Consider the following 16,965-nt stretch of genomic DNA (forward strand, 5'->3'; position numbering starts at 1 on the left):
ATTACTGAAAGTGCTTTTCTCTATAGATAAAGAATAGATAAACCCATGCTTGCATCCACAGGTGTCAAATGTTTTAAATTACTGTTATAATCTTGGCCAGCACTGACAACAGTATGTTGAGAGTAAATAGTGTCCTGTCATATTATATGTAAAATAAAATCACAGACACAAACATGATTTAACCTCTCCCATAAAAGGATCGAAATTCGAAAATGATTTAATTTGGCGCCATGTTGTTTTCTTTCGCAATGATTTGATCTGAATACCTATGTAATGCATTAAGTACAAATGAATATCAAATCTGTACGGCCGCTAATATCAATTCTCGATATGCACTTGTATTGTATATACGGCAGTTAGAACTGAACGTTTCAATTAACTGTGTATACATAATGTATACGTAATACAAGTGAGAATAAGAAGAGCATGGTGAAAGTTGACACATCATATCCAATTGAAAGTGAGGCTGCTCGATCAGTCAAGGTCTTGTTTTTACGAGTTGCGGTGCATAGTCTTTTATACCGGGGGCATGACAGCTGATCGTGAACGCTGATTAATTGACGCATCTCTAATTGCATTAATCAAAGGGTTAATTCTTCGAGGAGTGAAAGAGCTTTACAATGCAAGATGTATGTGAAAATTTGCGCAGAGCAATCGAACATGGACGAACGGACATAGTCCGATCGATTCTGGATGCTTGTAAGTGTTATTTCACCGGTTTCCTATAACTATTTCAAGTACTATTAAATGAAACTTCACCTAATTAAATCCAAATTTTTTAAAGACCGCTTGATAATATCGATATTTTTAATGTTGCTACAATTTTAATGATAATTTGTTTTCCGTTCCCGATTAAAAGATAATATTTTTCGATTTTAATTACTATAACCTACAATCAATTGCAATATGCAACACTCATAAAAAATGTTTATATCTTCTTTCACCAAATTATGGTAACAATTTCAATTTCTAGGCGATGAAAATGGTAATGGAAGTGGTATAACTAAACAACAAATATTAAATGGACATATTTTTGAAGAAGGTCCCCCTTTACTATATGCATCTTTGGTAAGCTTGGTTTTTATTATTGTGAATAATTAATCTTTTATTAAAGTGCTCAATCGTGCGTATTTTTTACAGCATGATCAAGTTGATTTAGTTAGAACTTTACTGAATTGTGGAGCAGATCCAGCCGCTGTTGACAATCATGGAAGAAATGCTCTTGATTTAGCTGTGAATGATAAAATCAGGCAAATATATATTGAAGAATTATTAAGAGCTACTGCAGCTTCAGAGTGAGATGTTAATTAATATTATTTAAAAAAGATTCTAAAAATAAATATTTAACAAAATTATTTTTATAGAATTGAAAGAGTTCAACAAATATTATCCTCTGGAGTAGATATCAATGCTTGGGATTCAGAAACTAGTAAAAATACACCTTTACATTGGGCTGCTTGTTTTGGTAATAAGAGCGTTGTTCAGTTTTTAACAGGTATTTAATTTGATTTGAAATTCTATAAATAACTTATGAAATAATTTTTAAAAAAACTGGTGTTTTATACATTTTAGAAAATGGTTCAAATGTCAATGCAGTAAATGATTGTGGTGCCACTCCATTACATGAAGCTGTTAATAGAGGAGATTTTGAAATGTGCCAAATTTTATTAATATCTGGCGCTGATCCATTAGTCAGAGCGATAAAAGGGTAAACTAGCAATGACTTTTTTTATTGAAATTATCTTTATATTATTAAATATTTGATTTATTCTCAAAATAAATTCTCAATAGGACATTTGCAGCCAAAACAGCCTATGATATTTCTAAAAGTAATGCATCATTACAAGCTTTAATTGAAAAGTATTTTACAGAAGTTTCTTCAAAAGAAATTGAACATCTTCGTAGATATTCAGAAGATGTAAAAAGTTTTGATTTTTTACCTAAGCCTAATTTGATTGATATACATCAGGATTCATCAGTCGATTCTTTGAAATCTTTAGATAATACTTTTAATATGCCTACACAGAGTCATAAAGATTCAAGAGAATTCAATGGGGATAGTTCATTTAGAGCTTTTCCACCTGCTTCACAGTCAGGTGTTTACGAACTGATTTGGCCTAAACCAAAATATATTACAGAACTTGGTCATCTTTCTCCACCATTTATTTTTGGAAAAGAACTTTTAATATCTATAATACAGGTAAAGTAAATGCAAACGTTTGTGGAAAGTTGATGAATAGTCTAACTTCATTTTTAATCTACAGGGTAGTGAATCAATTCATGCAATTTTAGATGTGTGGGAAATTAGTCGGACACACTTACTCGAGTTAGGATGTGATGTCAAAATTGGTGAAGTACAACCAGGATCTGGTAGACTGTCTTGTGATAAGAGAATAGAGTGCATTGTTAATTCTAAATTGTTTAATAATACAGAGGGTTATCAATTGCATATATCTCAAAATTCAATTAAAATAAGTGCTGGCAGTTTAGCTGGTCTTCATTATGCTATATGTACTTTTATTCAAATATTAAAACTAAACAAACAAAGTAATAATAATAATAATGAAAACAATGAATTATGCGAAATCAAAGCAGTATTAATTAAAGATGAACCTAGATTCAGACATAGAGGCATACTCTTAGATATTTCTCTTAGAGGTCGAGCACCAGCTCTAGATTACTTGTTACATGCTATTGATGTTTGGTCTTCATTTAAATTGTCATACTTGCATCTTTATTCTAGACTTACCCCAAGTTGTGATTGGCAACTTTGTTATTCAAGATCAGAAATGGTTACTTTGGACAGATATTGCAGGTAATTAAATTTTATTATCCTTAAATATTATACAAATATTAAAAATTTTTTTTTAATATTTAGAGATCGACACTTGGAATTGATACCCGCTCTTGATGTTGACTCAAACGTTAGTGTACGGCATTTATCGCAAATGTGGCCACTTTTTCAAGAGTTACTAGCCACTTTTCCAAGTTTAAATTATGTTCACATAGGCCCTAGATTAGCGAACTTATTAGTACATCCAAGTAATCTTGACTGTTCTGTATCAGTTGATGAAACTATTGAGACTGATATGTCTGATGTACTTGAGTCTTACTCTGGTCTTCAACAACTATGGCATATTTTCAATTTGAATCATGCCACCACAGTATTAATTTGTTCCAATGGATTACATTCTAAAACTGAATTTCGTAGTATTCCTAATAATGTTATTTTTGTTGAATATGGTTTTCAGGTAACTATTAAAATTCTACAAATTCATAATTTTATGTTTATAAACAACCATTTTAATTTGGCAGGCTGATTACGAATTTTCTGCCTGGACTGAACCGTTTAGATGTGCTGGTGGCAATACGCTACCTAGCTCAGGAACAGCAAGTTATAATAGTTTAGCCGGCTGTCCAGCATCCACTTTGTCCAATACAAAAAATGCAGTAAAAACTGCTCAAGAACAAGATTCTATTGGAATAGTCGTTGCTCATTGGTCGGGTAGCCATCATTTAACGTCTCATACATTTGCTTGGGTTGGATACCTCATTGCAGCTGGTTTGTCATGGAATCCAAAAACAGATATCGATATAGAGCCGTTGATTGATTTTTGTGATTTTCGAGAATCGTCTAAACTAAATAACAAAAAGTAAGATTCATAAAAAAAAGTAATATATATAAAAAAATTATGTTGAATTATATTAATGTTGTATAATAAACTTTTTAGACCAATAGCTAGACTTTTGGATACATATATATTTAGCGATCCAGAGTTCAAAATAGGTAGTGCCATTCTAGAACTTGGAAGAATAGATACTTTGGTTTTAACATGGAGTAAAAATCAAGATATTAATAATCTCAATCAAATACCAGACAACCGTGGTTCAACGCTCTATAGATTACTCACTGATCCGGATAATGTTAATTTAGAACATCTTCCAATGGACTTATTCGCGGTAATTTTAATATTAGAAAGATATAATTAAAAAATATAATTTTACTAAACCTTGTGTCAACTATATATTTTTAGAAAGCAATGAAGCATATAAAAAAAGTGTCTCAGGCATTATATGAAACCAATCCAACAGCTAAATTCGGCTCTATGGAAATTCAAGAATTACAATTAACCGCTGACCTAATGTTGACAGCTTGTAAAATTGGAAGAGCCCTTATAAGTGTGGGTACAAATCCCAACAGTAACATGGGGTTACCCGTAATAAATTTAGGTGTAAGTAATTTACCTCCAACTTCTAGAACTGATATAGCTAATAAAATGTTAGCTCATATCGAACAATATAAAGGAGCATGGTTACAAAGACACTTACCACAAGGACTTCAAAGCTCATTACTCATTTTGACCAGTGCTTTACACAGATTTGTGCCTGAATCGTAATTTCAAAGATGAACTAATTATGACGATAATGAAGATAGTTTAATTAACTCTAAAATTCAAAAACATTATAAATGTAAAATTTACACCTACACTAAAATGAATAACAGAAAGTCAAGATTTAAGTTCTGCGCTCTTTTATTTTAGTGCATTCATTGAATGATATTTAGGTGGCTTTTATGCGAAATAAAAATTTATTTTATTAATCTTAAAAGACAAATACATTTTAAGAAATAATATGAGTACAAGAAGTATTACCTAATAAGCTTTTACTCACGCAAAACTGGTATTTTTAGAAAATGTAGTAATTGTATTTTCATAATGTAGTAGATATACACTGTAAATAAAATAGATCGAATACAATTTTATATTATGTCTAGTAATTAAGAGCAATGCAATTCCAAATTATATCATTTTTTATATGAAAATGTTCTTATGTATATCAATATCTTTTTAATACATAATAATATTATTTCAAAAAATTGTTGCTTAAATCATATTAAAAGTTTTTTAATCGCTAAAAACAAAGATTAACATAGAGAAACTTTGACCTACAGCTTATATTTACTCCCAAATTTTAATGAATATAGAATTAATAGAAAATAATATATCAATTTCATAATCGATTCATGATTATAATTTGGATAAATTTTTTGATTATCAAGTACTGAAAATTTGCGAGTATATATAGAGAATAATTTATCATTTTTTTAAATTTAAATTTTATTCAAAAATTATATTTGTAAACGCCCACACCCGTACATACATGAACACAAACATACTTTCATACACAAACATACACACGGCTTATTAATGCAGTAATTCAAATAAATTAAGAGTTGTAAGTACCAAATATAACTATTAATAACTTTAATCTAATCATAATTGATTTAAAAAAAAAATTTAATTTTAACATGGCAATGAAGTTTTGTTACAAAAAATGATTTATGTATATTTCTAAAGTATTTTTTCTTAAAAGTATTACATTATAAATACATTACTTAAAATGTAAACAGACTTGACTGAATAATCATCAGTTTATGTTATCAATGTCGAAAAACGATAGAGCTTTGACCAAGTTTGTTAATTAGAATCATATTTTTGATGAGTTCATATAAAAAAATGTGTGCTTCTTCAATCGAAATTCAGAGAGTGAAATTTTGTGAAAAAGTTAAAGACAAAAAGTTCCAAGTATCATTTTGGGCTTTATAAATCGTTGAATAAATTGTGTCTCACTTTTAATAAATCGAAAAAAAAACAATTGATCGCAGTGCAATATCACAGAGCGGTAATTGCTTACAAGTATCGTATTTGCACATGAGTTATTAGTAAAAAAACATCTAATGGTGACAAGATGAGCTAGTGGAACATGAACAAGACAATGAACGCAAGGAAGAGCAGGGCAAAGCTTGTGGTAGCAGTCGTAGTCGGTCCGGCCGCCGACCAGTAAGGCTGATCGAAACGCGAGTTCCAGGGACCGCCTGGCAAGTTGTGCAACACAAGCCGATCCGACAAGGGCTGCACTGGTCGGAAGTTATGCGTCAGCTTTTGTCCTTCGGAACTACTTATGCTGCGGAATGATTCCAGCTGCGATAAAGAAGAATAATTATTTAGATATTGCACGCATCTCGTGGTTGGAATTATTTATTCAACATGATATATAATTATGGCTACCTGCGAATGTGAAAGGTAGAGAGGATGTTTGAAATCGATCCAAACGACAACTTCGGAGCAAGGAGGCGTAGTCAACGAACCATTATAAGTAAAATAATTCTGCATTCTGTCGCTTAATGGACCAGCTGGATTGAGTAAGTGCTCCAATCGCATGCTCTGATGCAGCTGGATCTCCGAACCAACCTTTTCAATTTTCGGTAGGGCCGCAACGATCGGATGGAAGGTCGGATTCAGCCGATCACTTGCTTCTGCCTAAAGGGGTTAAGCAATTGATTTTTTTCTAATTTATACAAAAATACTTCAAAAATTGTTTCTGAGAACTTATTATTTTTTTTACGGGGTACAGATTTATTTCATGCATTTTTATACATTTATTAGCTTTATAACACTTTATTTTTATGAAACCGACACTTATCGTATCAATAAATAAAACAATAAGTTTCGTTATAGTGATTACCTCAAAGAAAAAGGCAAGTACGGCCAATCTATCGGGGTACTTGACTGCTTCGTTGATCGAGCCGTATTGGTCTTTGTAGAAGACGGCGTGCAGTTCCATTGCGAACGAGTGATTATTGATGAGATCCTCGGAGCCTTCCAGGTCGTTTTCGCCCCAGTGGAAGTGAAGCTGCTCGAACGCGTAGATGCCCTTGAGTGGCCCACCCGACATGTAGGCCTGCTCGCTGCTGTTTGGAGCATGCAGAAGCGCTGGACAAAACGTAATACTAATGTACCTCTGCGATCAGTATTTGTCCGATGGACTTCTGCAGCTACGATTTTTAATATAGGACTCTTCTTGAACAGTTGGGAATTAATGTGACTACGGCCGAGACAAGGTAGTCAACGCGAGTAAATTATTTTTCGGATTCGTACAAAAGTGAGTTTATTCAATTCAAATCCCCAAATTGTTTATGGGTATCTCAAGATCATATTACCTTAAAAGCAATTACATTCACCAGCAATGACACGCACGTATAGGAAACTCTCAAATTTTCATTGTTACTTACCGGTGTGACCGTTATTCAACAAATAAAATCTCCGTGATAAATCAAGTCCGGCAAAGAGCAACGGTGGGAAGCTCACATCCCGCACAATGTGCTCTTCTATGTTGATGGGGGATTGATGTTTACCGAAACAAGTATCATAGTCTTCTGCCCAGTGTTGCGGACCTGTAGCGTATTTCAAAATGTAATTCAATTATAGGTGCAAGAAAAAATTACGCTAGCAAAATTAACAATTGAATGTAACTTACCATGCGCACCATCATATCCAAAATTGATATGCCCTTTGGCCTCAACAGTATCGACTAAAGCTGTAAATAAAAAAAAATTAGCCATAAAAGAAATTAAAATCTTATTTTTAATTTCAAATGTTAATCATTCTTTTTAAATATCTATAATAAAGGTCAAGACGTTACAATTGCTGATACTAATGTTTTTTTCTACAAACTTTTTAAGCATGTTATAAAAAAATTTCTAGTAATCGGGAGCTTTCTGAGTGACTTTTTTGTAAAATCACTTTTTGAGAACATTTTGACTTTTCAAGTGATCAAGTGTACATAAACGTTCCCCACTAAGAGTAATACGTTTATGTTTTAATTTAAATGGTTTGATTTAATTTAAATTGAACTATGGTGGTTTTAATTTAAAGTTACCCCTCGTGGGGAGCGTCAACATAGTACTTGCATAAATGCAAGTGTCTGAAAACTTGCTATTTTACCCTATGTATAAGCATATTTTTGAACACATGTTTAGTCAAGATCAGCAGAAGTTTGGTTTTCAAATGATTCTCATTAATGAATTTGTAGTCATTAACCATCTGTTTGTTTTTATCCAACTCATATGCATGAACAAAGGGGAAATCAAAACGGCGAAATGTGTAAAAAATCCTTGGAACTTTTCCTTACAGTTTTGTATTAAATAGACTCTGCGCGTGTTATTTAAATAAAAGATGCATTATCTTTGTTCAAAATATTATTGTCTCAATATAAAATAGTTACAACCTTGATTCACGAAAGAATAAAAATAACTGAAATAATGTAAGGATTTTGGAAAAAATGAAATTTGTATTGACTATTCGCCGATTATGTCTTAGATGATTGACGAGGAAGTCAAAATAAGAGCTGACTGTTGTTGATAAATCAGTGGCGCTATTATTATCGAGGGTCAATTTTTATAAATATTATTATGAAATATTTTATTTAAAACGTATAGGCCAAGTCATTGAAGCGTTGGGTACTCAATGACTCAGTTGAAATAGCGAAGGCAACGATCGGAGCCAAAATAGCGCGTCGGCTATGTTGACTCGGCGCGCTCGGTGAGCGCACACGCGTGTTCTGTAGAATTTGGAATTAGCAAATCAGCCGACTAATTTTAGCGAATCGCCAAGCGAACTTGAACTTGACCCGAGAGTCTCGCGGATTCGAGCGCAATCAACAAGGTCTCGTTCTCAACCTTGTCGTCTAAATTTCATTAGACTGGCCGCTGTGATATCGCAATGTTCTACACGCGCAGCTCGTGGCAATTTGCATTGCCCATTGTTCGGAGCCGCATAGGCTCGTTCAACCTATTGTTTTTTTTTTTTTTTTTACATGAAATACATTGTGATGGAAGAAAGCAATGAACGATCAAGATTGGCTATGTTGTTGTTTCGGCGCGACCCCCCGTACGATGGATGAGGTAGATTGGAAAATGGCGAAACTGCTCGAGGCGCGCGCGTGACCGAATTTTCGTTAATAAATTGAAATTCTGGCGCGCTGCTCTACATATGACTTATTTGCTGCATCTCGCGCGCGTGAGCTCGTCAAGGACTACTTACCGAGCTCGCGCCTCGCTTTGCGTAAACGTGGCACTTTTTTCTCTTAGCGCTCGCTTGCCAATACGGCTAGCTAGGCGTTTAACCATATCACGTACGAGTGACGATGAATTATCCACAAACAGCCTTAGCCTTTTTTTGCGTTTTTTCGCGCAACGTATACCGATCTCAATCGTCTTCTCGTTGCCGGCGAGGAGCCGTATAGCCGGACGTGCGTTCGCCGAGCCAAGCGGATGCGATCATCTTTTTTGATATGCGACTAATACGCGTTGCGTATTCTCTTGAATCCGGCGATCGGTCTTGTATCGGTGCAGCGATATTCGCGCGACACGACGAGCATCGCAACGCTCAACGATCATTCGTCGTTAACGCGAAAACACATTTCTTCCGCAAAAGTTAAGGATCGCCTTACTTTTCGAGGCGCTACATCCAGCATTTTTGTATCGAGTGTTTTTCCTCGAACCAGCCTCATCCACTCGATCCTCTATTCAGCGCGTATATTTCAGTTTTACAAAGTCATGTTCCTATGGCTATTCATTTCCAGTCCAATAAAACTATCTCATTTCTGCTAGTACAACGAAACTTTCACAATAATATTTTCTCCTTCGCTCAAACTTTGCATAATCTTTGAAAATTCCTCGGCGAAAAATACTTTGTTTCTAACGTTGCTGCTCTTGCGCTCTATCATTACGTTTACATAGCATGTTACTGAGATTGGAAAAAAGATAACGTGATATCGATACGTTTAGCTTCGTAAGCTTGTATAGAGTTTAAAAAAACATTTCAAATCAGTGGAAAAGCATTTTCACTTTTATAAAACGTATTTAATTTATTTTTCATCGGTTAATGTTAATTATCATATCAGAATAAAAAAAATGTCTTATTCGATCATATCGACGTAATGGGTTCTATCGGATTTCTTATACGTACATTCAATGTATAACAATTTTTTAACAATGGAATCTGTTATAATGAGAGAGCTTTGTATGTTTTTTTACATTCAGAAAAATTAGCGAATTAAGCAAAGTTGGAAAAATTCCAAAGATATCTTTATTTTATGTGCGATACTAGAGTACTGTGGTAGTACATTACTACAGTCGATAATATGAAGAAGTGAAAACGCAATTTTTGTTTTAAAGTGTTCTAATAACGACATCAAGTAGTAATTTAAAAAATTTCATAACTACTGTTCTTTTCAAAGTAAAATGTCAACGATATAATCCAAAAATGAAATAAAACTCAAAAGTATATATTCGAAATCGGTCAAAATAGCGTCAATCAAAGCTGCAGAGAATGACATATATTTTAGAAGCTAATGTCTGATATTTCAAGTAAACAATATTTAGAATAGTTCTGAGGTTATTATTTCAAGAGGATCCGTAGCATAGCTTTAAAAAGTAGACGCATGACATTATAGTTACTATTAATCCTTCATAATTTTTTTTCTTTTAAATTGTGTCAAGCCAATAAATTTATGGCACATTGTTTCCTGACTCATTCGTGACTCAATTATTGAAATAATTCTGTTGACTCGGGAGAGTGAGTTTTCATGGCGTGTACTACGAGTTGATTGACCTATAAGTTCCTCAGCGTATTGCATGGTGCCTTTTTTTTCTTAATATTTCTTCGATGAACTTGACGATCATGTGGCAGATTTAAATCAACTCGCTTTGCGTGACTCTTTCAAGTTTTTCCGTGCGTTCATTTTGACTCCGAATAGCTCCTTCCTTTTTTTTCATTATTTACTCCGTTCATTGACTGACAACTGCGCGCAGTAACACGAACCAATCATGAAAACGTCATACCCGATCAATCGAGAAGCCACTACGCAAGCTTCCCACAGACTCTTGAAGATGATTATATTTTAACGAATTTACCCGGTCATTGTGTTTCATGAATGTGTTCGGACTTGCCATCGAATCATGAGCTTCTTTGCGATGATCAGTGATAGCAGAAAAAAGTGAAGTTTTTAAGGAATCATGCACATCAAGGTGGTAACGAGGGGTATAACTGAAAATGTCGATACAGCTTTTAAGACAAATATCTCTTGAACATCTCAAGAAAACGTTTACTTTTACTCTTTATCGGTATCACTTCAAGATTGTAAAAATTTTCATTTTTCCCTTCATTAAACATATTTATTAAACTTTTTAAAGTCACTGTATGTACTTAATTAAAATTCAGACAAAGATATCTTGAACTACGCATTACATTCAACACACCTTCCATTCAGCATTTATAATCTCATACACTTTTCTCTTCACTAACGCGAAATCGAGAAAATAATAGTTTAAACTTGTTTTATAATCTGTTTCTGAGAGGAAAAATCTCTGTTGAATGAGCGAAATCAAGTATTGCTTGAATAAACAATAAATCCACGTGATCGCTTAAACTATAGTTTTTTGAAAGAGTATTGAATTATCCGATTGGCACTACAAACTTGAAATATAAAAATAAAAAATTTCTTTCAAGTGCGATTGGATGTAGCAAAAAAAAAAGAGAAAAAAATATGAATCTATTTGAATACAGCATTACAGTGCCAGATAAGGATCGTCAAGTGCTGTTGCATATTAGGCTTGTACGTTCGCGCGGTATACACGACAATTCAGCATGCTGTGCCAGACTGTATCAGATTGTCAGAAGTGAAACAGGCGATTCCGCGACCCATCAACACAATGCCCGACTCTTTATAATTGGTGGATATTAAATATAAATTCATGTGTACTCGCGCGAACAATTAAAAGAGCTAAATTATTTTCTAACGCGTTGCAAAAATCGGCGTGATTTCTCAACGACAAAACAAATAAAATGCACGTGCGAATAGCGGAAACATGTATTTCCGTTGCAGGCCGAGTTTGTTGAATAAACTAATGCCACTAGATCAGAGGTGTTGAGCATGGTAGCAATGCTATACATGTGTTTATATAAAAACACTCGTTTGATTATTTTTTCCATTACTCGAGCCAATTCGAGTCGCACTTAATTTTCATATTAAAATAGAGCTATGTGCTTTGAAAAATTTGAGTAAATATTTTTCGACCCTCGACAAATTGCGAGTATGAAAGCCTATTGTAAGGTGCAGCAATAACAGTCGAAATGATTTTTATCTCGAATCAGCTTTGATTGATGTATGAAACGCGTTGTTTGGGTTGTACTATTTCGTTGGAAACTGCCTCGAGAAAGTCAGGGACGGTGGCCGCCGTGGACCTGTTTGAGAGAAGCGAGCTCGCGCTAGACATGCGTGAGCTAACGTAACCATATCCAGTCGCGTTGCTTTGTTTCCATTCAATTACGTTCCATGTAAGCGCGCCGAGCCCAAAGTCGAGCATTTAATGCTTCAAAGGGGGATGGCAATGACGCCGCGATGACCACGAAAAAAAAAAAAAAAGAAACAATGTCGACGGCCGTTCGACCAGATTATTGCTTCGTTAACTTTTTCGATTACTTTTCTGAGAAATTTGCGCGATGCATCGACGACGCTGTTCGTCACGATGCCGGAGTTTTGTTTTGACTACCACAGTCTAGCTGCATTTCAGTCTGTATGAGTTGAGCGGAGCAGCTATGCGTGATTATTTTAGAATTCGTTAAATGAGTAAGTTTGAGTAAGGACACTGTGGCGTGCGTCGCGTGTAAAACATTTCACTTGGCGCGGTTACAAACGATAAAGTGAAGGATTGTAATATGCTCGAGTTTTGCAATGGATTCGCCGAAATATCAAATCGCAGCGCGTGGCTGTCGTGACAAACTTCTTGACGCATATTAGCGGCAATAGAGTTGGTTTTTTCGCTGCGCCACTCGCTGCGATTTTTAGACCCACATGTCATGGATATTTTTGTCGCTCGTTAATTGTTAAACCAAAGCATCGCGAATATTGCAGAAACAACTCGAGTTTATTTGTGAGCTTGGTTAAATGATAAACGATCGATCGATCGGGGCACAAGCATAATCGGTATAAACTATTTCTTTGCTTGTCACGCGAGATAGATAGCGCATTTGGACGCGTATACGAGCGAGAAAACTTTCACGAGAGTACTTTCAAGAGTAACGAAAATTGGCGCCCGATTACGCGATCGAGCGTTTATATCGCGCCTCGACTAGCCTACGCAGAAGAGTTACGTCCTGCGAGTCTGCGTCACGTCTCGACGTACGTAACTGCACAAGGGCTTCTCGCACGTTTCGCGCGATTTCGACACGTCAAAGCCCATCTTGGTTTGTCGAATAAACGTTCCGCGTCTGCCATTACGAGCCGCTGAAAGTTACCGAACCAACCGACGAATTACCGATCGCAACGCTTACCGATTAAATATTTCACCGACGAGACGAAACGAGTCTTGTAACGCGTTTACCGATTCAAAGCGATGCACACTGCTAGTGATTTTTTTTTTTCTTAATAACACGGACAAAAGTCCAAATTTAATGTGCCGTAAGCATTTGTGCCTCGACATTTGACATCGGTAGCCTTTTCTTGAATCGGTTGGAATGATTTGTGGGAATGTAGTTTTTACACTGGCAGGAGTAGCATACATAAAGAAAGAGATAAAGGGAGAGAGAGCGAGAGAGGCAAAAAAAGAGTCGAGTACATACCGTGAAGAATAGTGGTTGCGAAGAGCAAGACAAAAGCCAAGGAAGAAGCCTTGAGATCGGCGCTCATCGGATACATGACGAGCGATCGGGGCTGCTCAGCGAGGAACAGCAGCGGAAGGAAAAACGAGGACTGCTCCGAGTGGCGGTTCTCCGTTCGGCTACGGCACAGAAGCTGGCCAAGGTAGATAGAGAGTAGTCCGAAGCGCGAGTCCGCGGAGCCGAGAGTCCATTCACTCGAGTGGCGATCGCCGCTTGTAGTACAATGGGCACTACTGGCCAGAGCACTAGCACACTTACACGCGCGCACAATAGACACTGGCCGCTCACCACTTGCCGCCTCGAGCGAGAACGACTGCTGTGCTGTGGTACAGGTTTGGATGGCGGCTACCTATGCTATATAATAATAAGCATAGGCGTCGTAGGTAGTAGGCTGCGCTCGCTCGGCAAAGTTCGCCTTCTCCCGAGTCAGGTACTTACTCGGGGGTAGACTGGCGATCGCTGTGCGATCTCTGCGCGCCTCAGCGACGCTGCTGCTGCCGCAGCCAACGAGATCACGAGAGAGAATCGCCGATGCAACGCGCGGCACTGGCTTCGCGTGCACCGCCGATGTTGTATTATATAGCGCAGCTGCTCGTTCGTAAGAGACGCGCGAGCCTGTGCTTGGCGCCAGACTTTAACAGCGCAGCGCAGCCAGCTCTTCGTATTTGATCGGTATTCGCGCGCTCGGTCCCTCGGCCTGAGGGATTACTCCTGCCTGCAGTGCAGTGCTGAGCAGCTGCGAAACTCGATGCCACGCACGAAACGACGCATTGGCGTGTGCGCGGCTTGATTGATTAGAGACAGTACTGTACACGGATCGAGAGCCTCGAGAGTCGATCGTGAATATTGTCTACTCGTATCAGTCGCCACTTCCTTCCAAGTATATAAGCAGTGAGCGGCGAAAGCTGCTCTCTTCCTTCTTTGCGGACGCCGCCGCCGCCGACTCTTATATATCAATTCGTTGGGTCGTGTTCGGCCGATAGCCACGTTTACCGAGCCACCTTGCGAATATCAATTCGCTTTGTGACGAAACGTCGCCACTGCCAACTCCGACTTCAAATATCAATCAAATATTTTACGCGTACGACAAAGGCCTCGGGCTACTGCCTGCCGACTCGTTCTTCCTCGATTCTTTCCTCCTTCTCTTTTTCTTTCACTGCTTTACGACTCATCATCTCGAGAGGCAGTCGGGCTGCGATCAGTACAGTCACTTACCCTACGTATTATCGAGAACGATTCCTCAAATTATCCGCGTCGTTCTATGAGAATAGACTCGGTGATAGATGCCGACCACGCATGCGAACCCTCTCCGCGAAGGAATTGCACTTTCACCGGCACAGGCCGACACGAGTAAAACGACTCGTTTAAAAATCTTATCGCTGCGCTTGGAAAATTTTTAAGGGCTGCTTTATCGACACTTTCTAGTCGTTTACTTATCCCGAGCATTAATCTTCATTTCAGTACCTACATCATAAATTAATACCTTTTGATAAATATCCATCGGTCTGATTGATTAATTGAATATTATGTACCCGGTGTCATGCACAAATCCAATTTCTGATTCTTTAATTTTCTCTGTCTTCCCAAGTGATTTGAGAGGGCATCTCTTATTAAATTATTGCAAGTAGCAAATTAATCCTATGTCAAATTGCATTTAATAATATAGAGCTAATTAGAATATCAAATTGAACGAAACACATAATCTTAATTATTAATACGATCTAAATAATCATCTTTCTTCATTATCTTTCTAATTGGTAGTTCTTATATAATTTTATTATGTATTTTCGTCGATATAATTTATTTTGCAAAAAAGGAATCATTGTTACACATTCGTCCAACGGTACCTTACATTTCGTCATACTTTAATATTGATTAAATCAGTTTTTTCTGTATCAGGCTATATAGATTCTATGCCTTTTAAACTTTTTGTACTAGCAAAATTTTAATATAGCTGTCTCAATTTTTAAAGGAATTCAATAGATAAAAGAAAAAATGTATCCAGTTGTGAATGAATTAACAAATCTAACCACTTTAGTTAACATTACCTTGTCTTTCAAGTTGAACACAACGCAATCTATAGTAACTGTAATTATTTACGTAAGTTTATTCTCTCCAAACTAACGATGTGCAGACACATGTGCGGATCATATGAGATGACACATTGTCTAACATTAGCAAATGTTTACATTTTACTATTAACGCGCAAAATTCGTAAACGGCGCGCTTCTTTTCCTTCCGTGGACTTTAGACTGACGATTTTTCCATGGATTTCTCGGAGAAAATCTACTCTTGTCCCGATCGTTTCACTCGCGTTTCAATGTCCTCCTTGAATCTATTGAACAAGCCCAAGGTTAAAATTGCGTCTCGAATCTTGTACCCTGCATTACGAGCGACGACAATCAAGTATAAAAACACAGTTGTAACTTACGAACGTGACTACCTTGATGTCCGATGAACACGACGAAGAGAGTTGAGGCGTTGATTGTCAATCAACACACTGAAAATTGATTACCCTTTTTTTTATGTAATTAATTTAATCATTCTACTTCGAGCGATTTGCTACTTTTACGAGCCTAAGAACGCAAGTAAAATCAGATAAATGTTTGTAGCTTTTAAAGATAGGTTCGTTAGTCGATTAATTAGGAATTAAATAATTAAACTCAGTTTGAATAAAAAAAATTAATTATTTCTCCGACCTAATGCAAATTTATGTCTCAAATTATTCTTACCACAAAAAAACGAATGTGGCGATGATATGGGAATTCTAATTTTATAATGTGAACAACACGTTTGATTGCAGTAGGTAAATTTTATCACTCTTAAGTAAAGCTTTCTTCAAATTCTTTTAAAGGAATATTTGTCTAAAAAATATTTTAGGAAATAAAAATACAATAAAACAATATTTACATTTCTAACTGTAGATTATATTTCAACAAGTTCATTTATTTGACAATAATATCTAATTATTCAATAAATTATTCATTTTTAGTTGTTAACTTACACACTCTGAATCACACTCACAATCACAATCATCAATTATATTTTAGCATACAAAGTACATACACGTTAAATAGCAAGCAATTGTTTTTAATATTTTTTTCCAAGGTCGAAACGGATGATCTATGATTTGACTAAAAATTGTAGTCAAACGATATCACCACTTTTTCCTTTTGAAGATTTTAAAATAAGTTATTTGTTTCTGTTCATAATTTTAACACTTATTCCTCAACTGACTACATGTGCAGCACATGGACCGAATATTCACAATAACCGATCATTAAAAACTTAGTTTATTTCAGTTTTACAAGAGTTTCAGATTAACTTTCTTTTTCAAGACTTTGCAATTATATACAAAAAAATATTGATGTTAAATTTACAATAAAAAAAATATATCTCTTATACAGTTTAGAAGAAACTGAAGCCTAGATAAATCTAATTTTTCTATAGACGTAAATATGTA

The 16,965-nt window shown here is 35.9% G+C and overlaps 2 protein-coding genes across 2 annotated transcripts; one reads left to right on the forward strand and one right to left on the reverse strand.

Annotated features, from left to right (window-relative positions):
- The first annotated feature begins 71 nt into the window (after window positions 1-71).
- Window positions 72-4,762, forward strand: LOC106651683. The gene is made up of 11 exons (XM_014370311.2): window positions 72-699; window positions 974-1,068; window positions 1,141-1,295; window positions 1,365-1,495; window positions 1,573-1,708; window positions 1,792-2,200; window positions 2,265-2,815; window positions 2,879-3,251; window positions 3,316-3,653; window positions 3,732-3,960; window positions 4,035-4,762. The coding sequence occupies exons 1-11, from the start codon at window positions 621-623 to the stop codon at window positions 4,395-4,397; spliced, it is 2,859 nt and encodes a 952-aa protein (XP_014225797.1). The 5' UTR covers window positions 72-620; the 3' UTR covers window positions 4,398-4,762.
- A 91-nt stretch (window positions 4,763-4,853) lies between these two features.
- On the reverse strand, window positions 4,854-14,029 carry LOC106651684 (carbonic anhydrase 2-like). The gene is made up of 6 exons (XM_014370312.2): window positions 13,464-14,029; window positions 7,318-7,377; window positions 7,073-7,234; window positions 6,526-6,773; window positions 6,069-6,320; window positions 4,854-5,981 (listed from the first exon to the last, which is right to left on the reverse strand). The coding sequence occupies exons 1-6, from the start codon at window positions 13,537-13,539 to the stop codon at window positions 5,754-5,756; spliced, it is 1,026 nt and encodes a 341-aa protein (XP_014225798.1). The 5' UTR covers window positions 13,540-14,029; the 3' UTR covers window positions 4,854-5,753.
- Between the last annotated feature and the right edge of the window lie 2,936 nt (window positions 14,030-16,965).

Source organism: Trichogramma pretiosum, unplaced genomic scaffold, assembly GCF_000599845.2.
Source record: "Trichogramma pretiosum strain Unisexual culture from Peru unplaced genomic scaffold, Tpre_2.0 scaffold9, whole genome shotgun sequence".
NCBI classification, from domain to species: domain Eukaryota; kingdom Metazoa; phylum Arthropoda; class Insecta; order Hymenoptera; family Trichogrammatidae; genus Trichogramma; species Trichogramma pretiosum.

Excerpts from the sequence above, each read along its gene's own strand:
- LOC106651683 (XM_014370311.2), top strand. The coding sequence starts at position 621 with ATGCAAGATGTATGTGAAAATTTGCGCAGAGCAATCGAACATGGACGA. Across the intron at positions 1,709-1,791 it reads TTAGTCAGAGCGATAAAAGG|GACATTTGCAGCCAAAACAG; the intron begins GTAAACTAGCAA and ends AATTCTCAATAG. Across the intron at positions 2,816-2,878 it reads ACTTTGGACAGATATTGCAG|AGATCGACACTTGGAATTGA; the intron begins GTAATTAAATTT and ends TTTAATATTTAG.
- LOC106651684 (XM_014370312.2), bottom strand. The coding sequence starts at position 13,539 with ATGTATCCGATGAGCGCCGATCTCAAGGCTTCTTCCTTGGCTTTTGTC. Across the intron at positions 6,774-7,072 it reads GTTGAATAACGGTCACACCG|CGCTTCTGCATGCTCCAAAC; the intron begins GTAAGTAACAAT and ends CGTTTTGTCCAG. Across the intron at positions 6,321-6,525 it reads TACTTGCCTTTTTCTTTGAG|GCAGAAGCAAGTGATCGGCT; the intron begins GTAATCACTATA and ends TAACCCCTTTAG.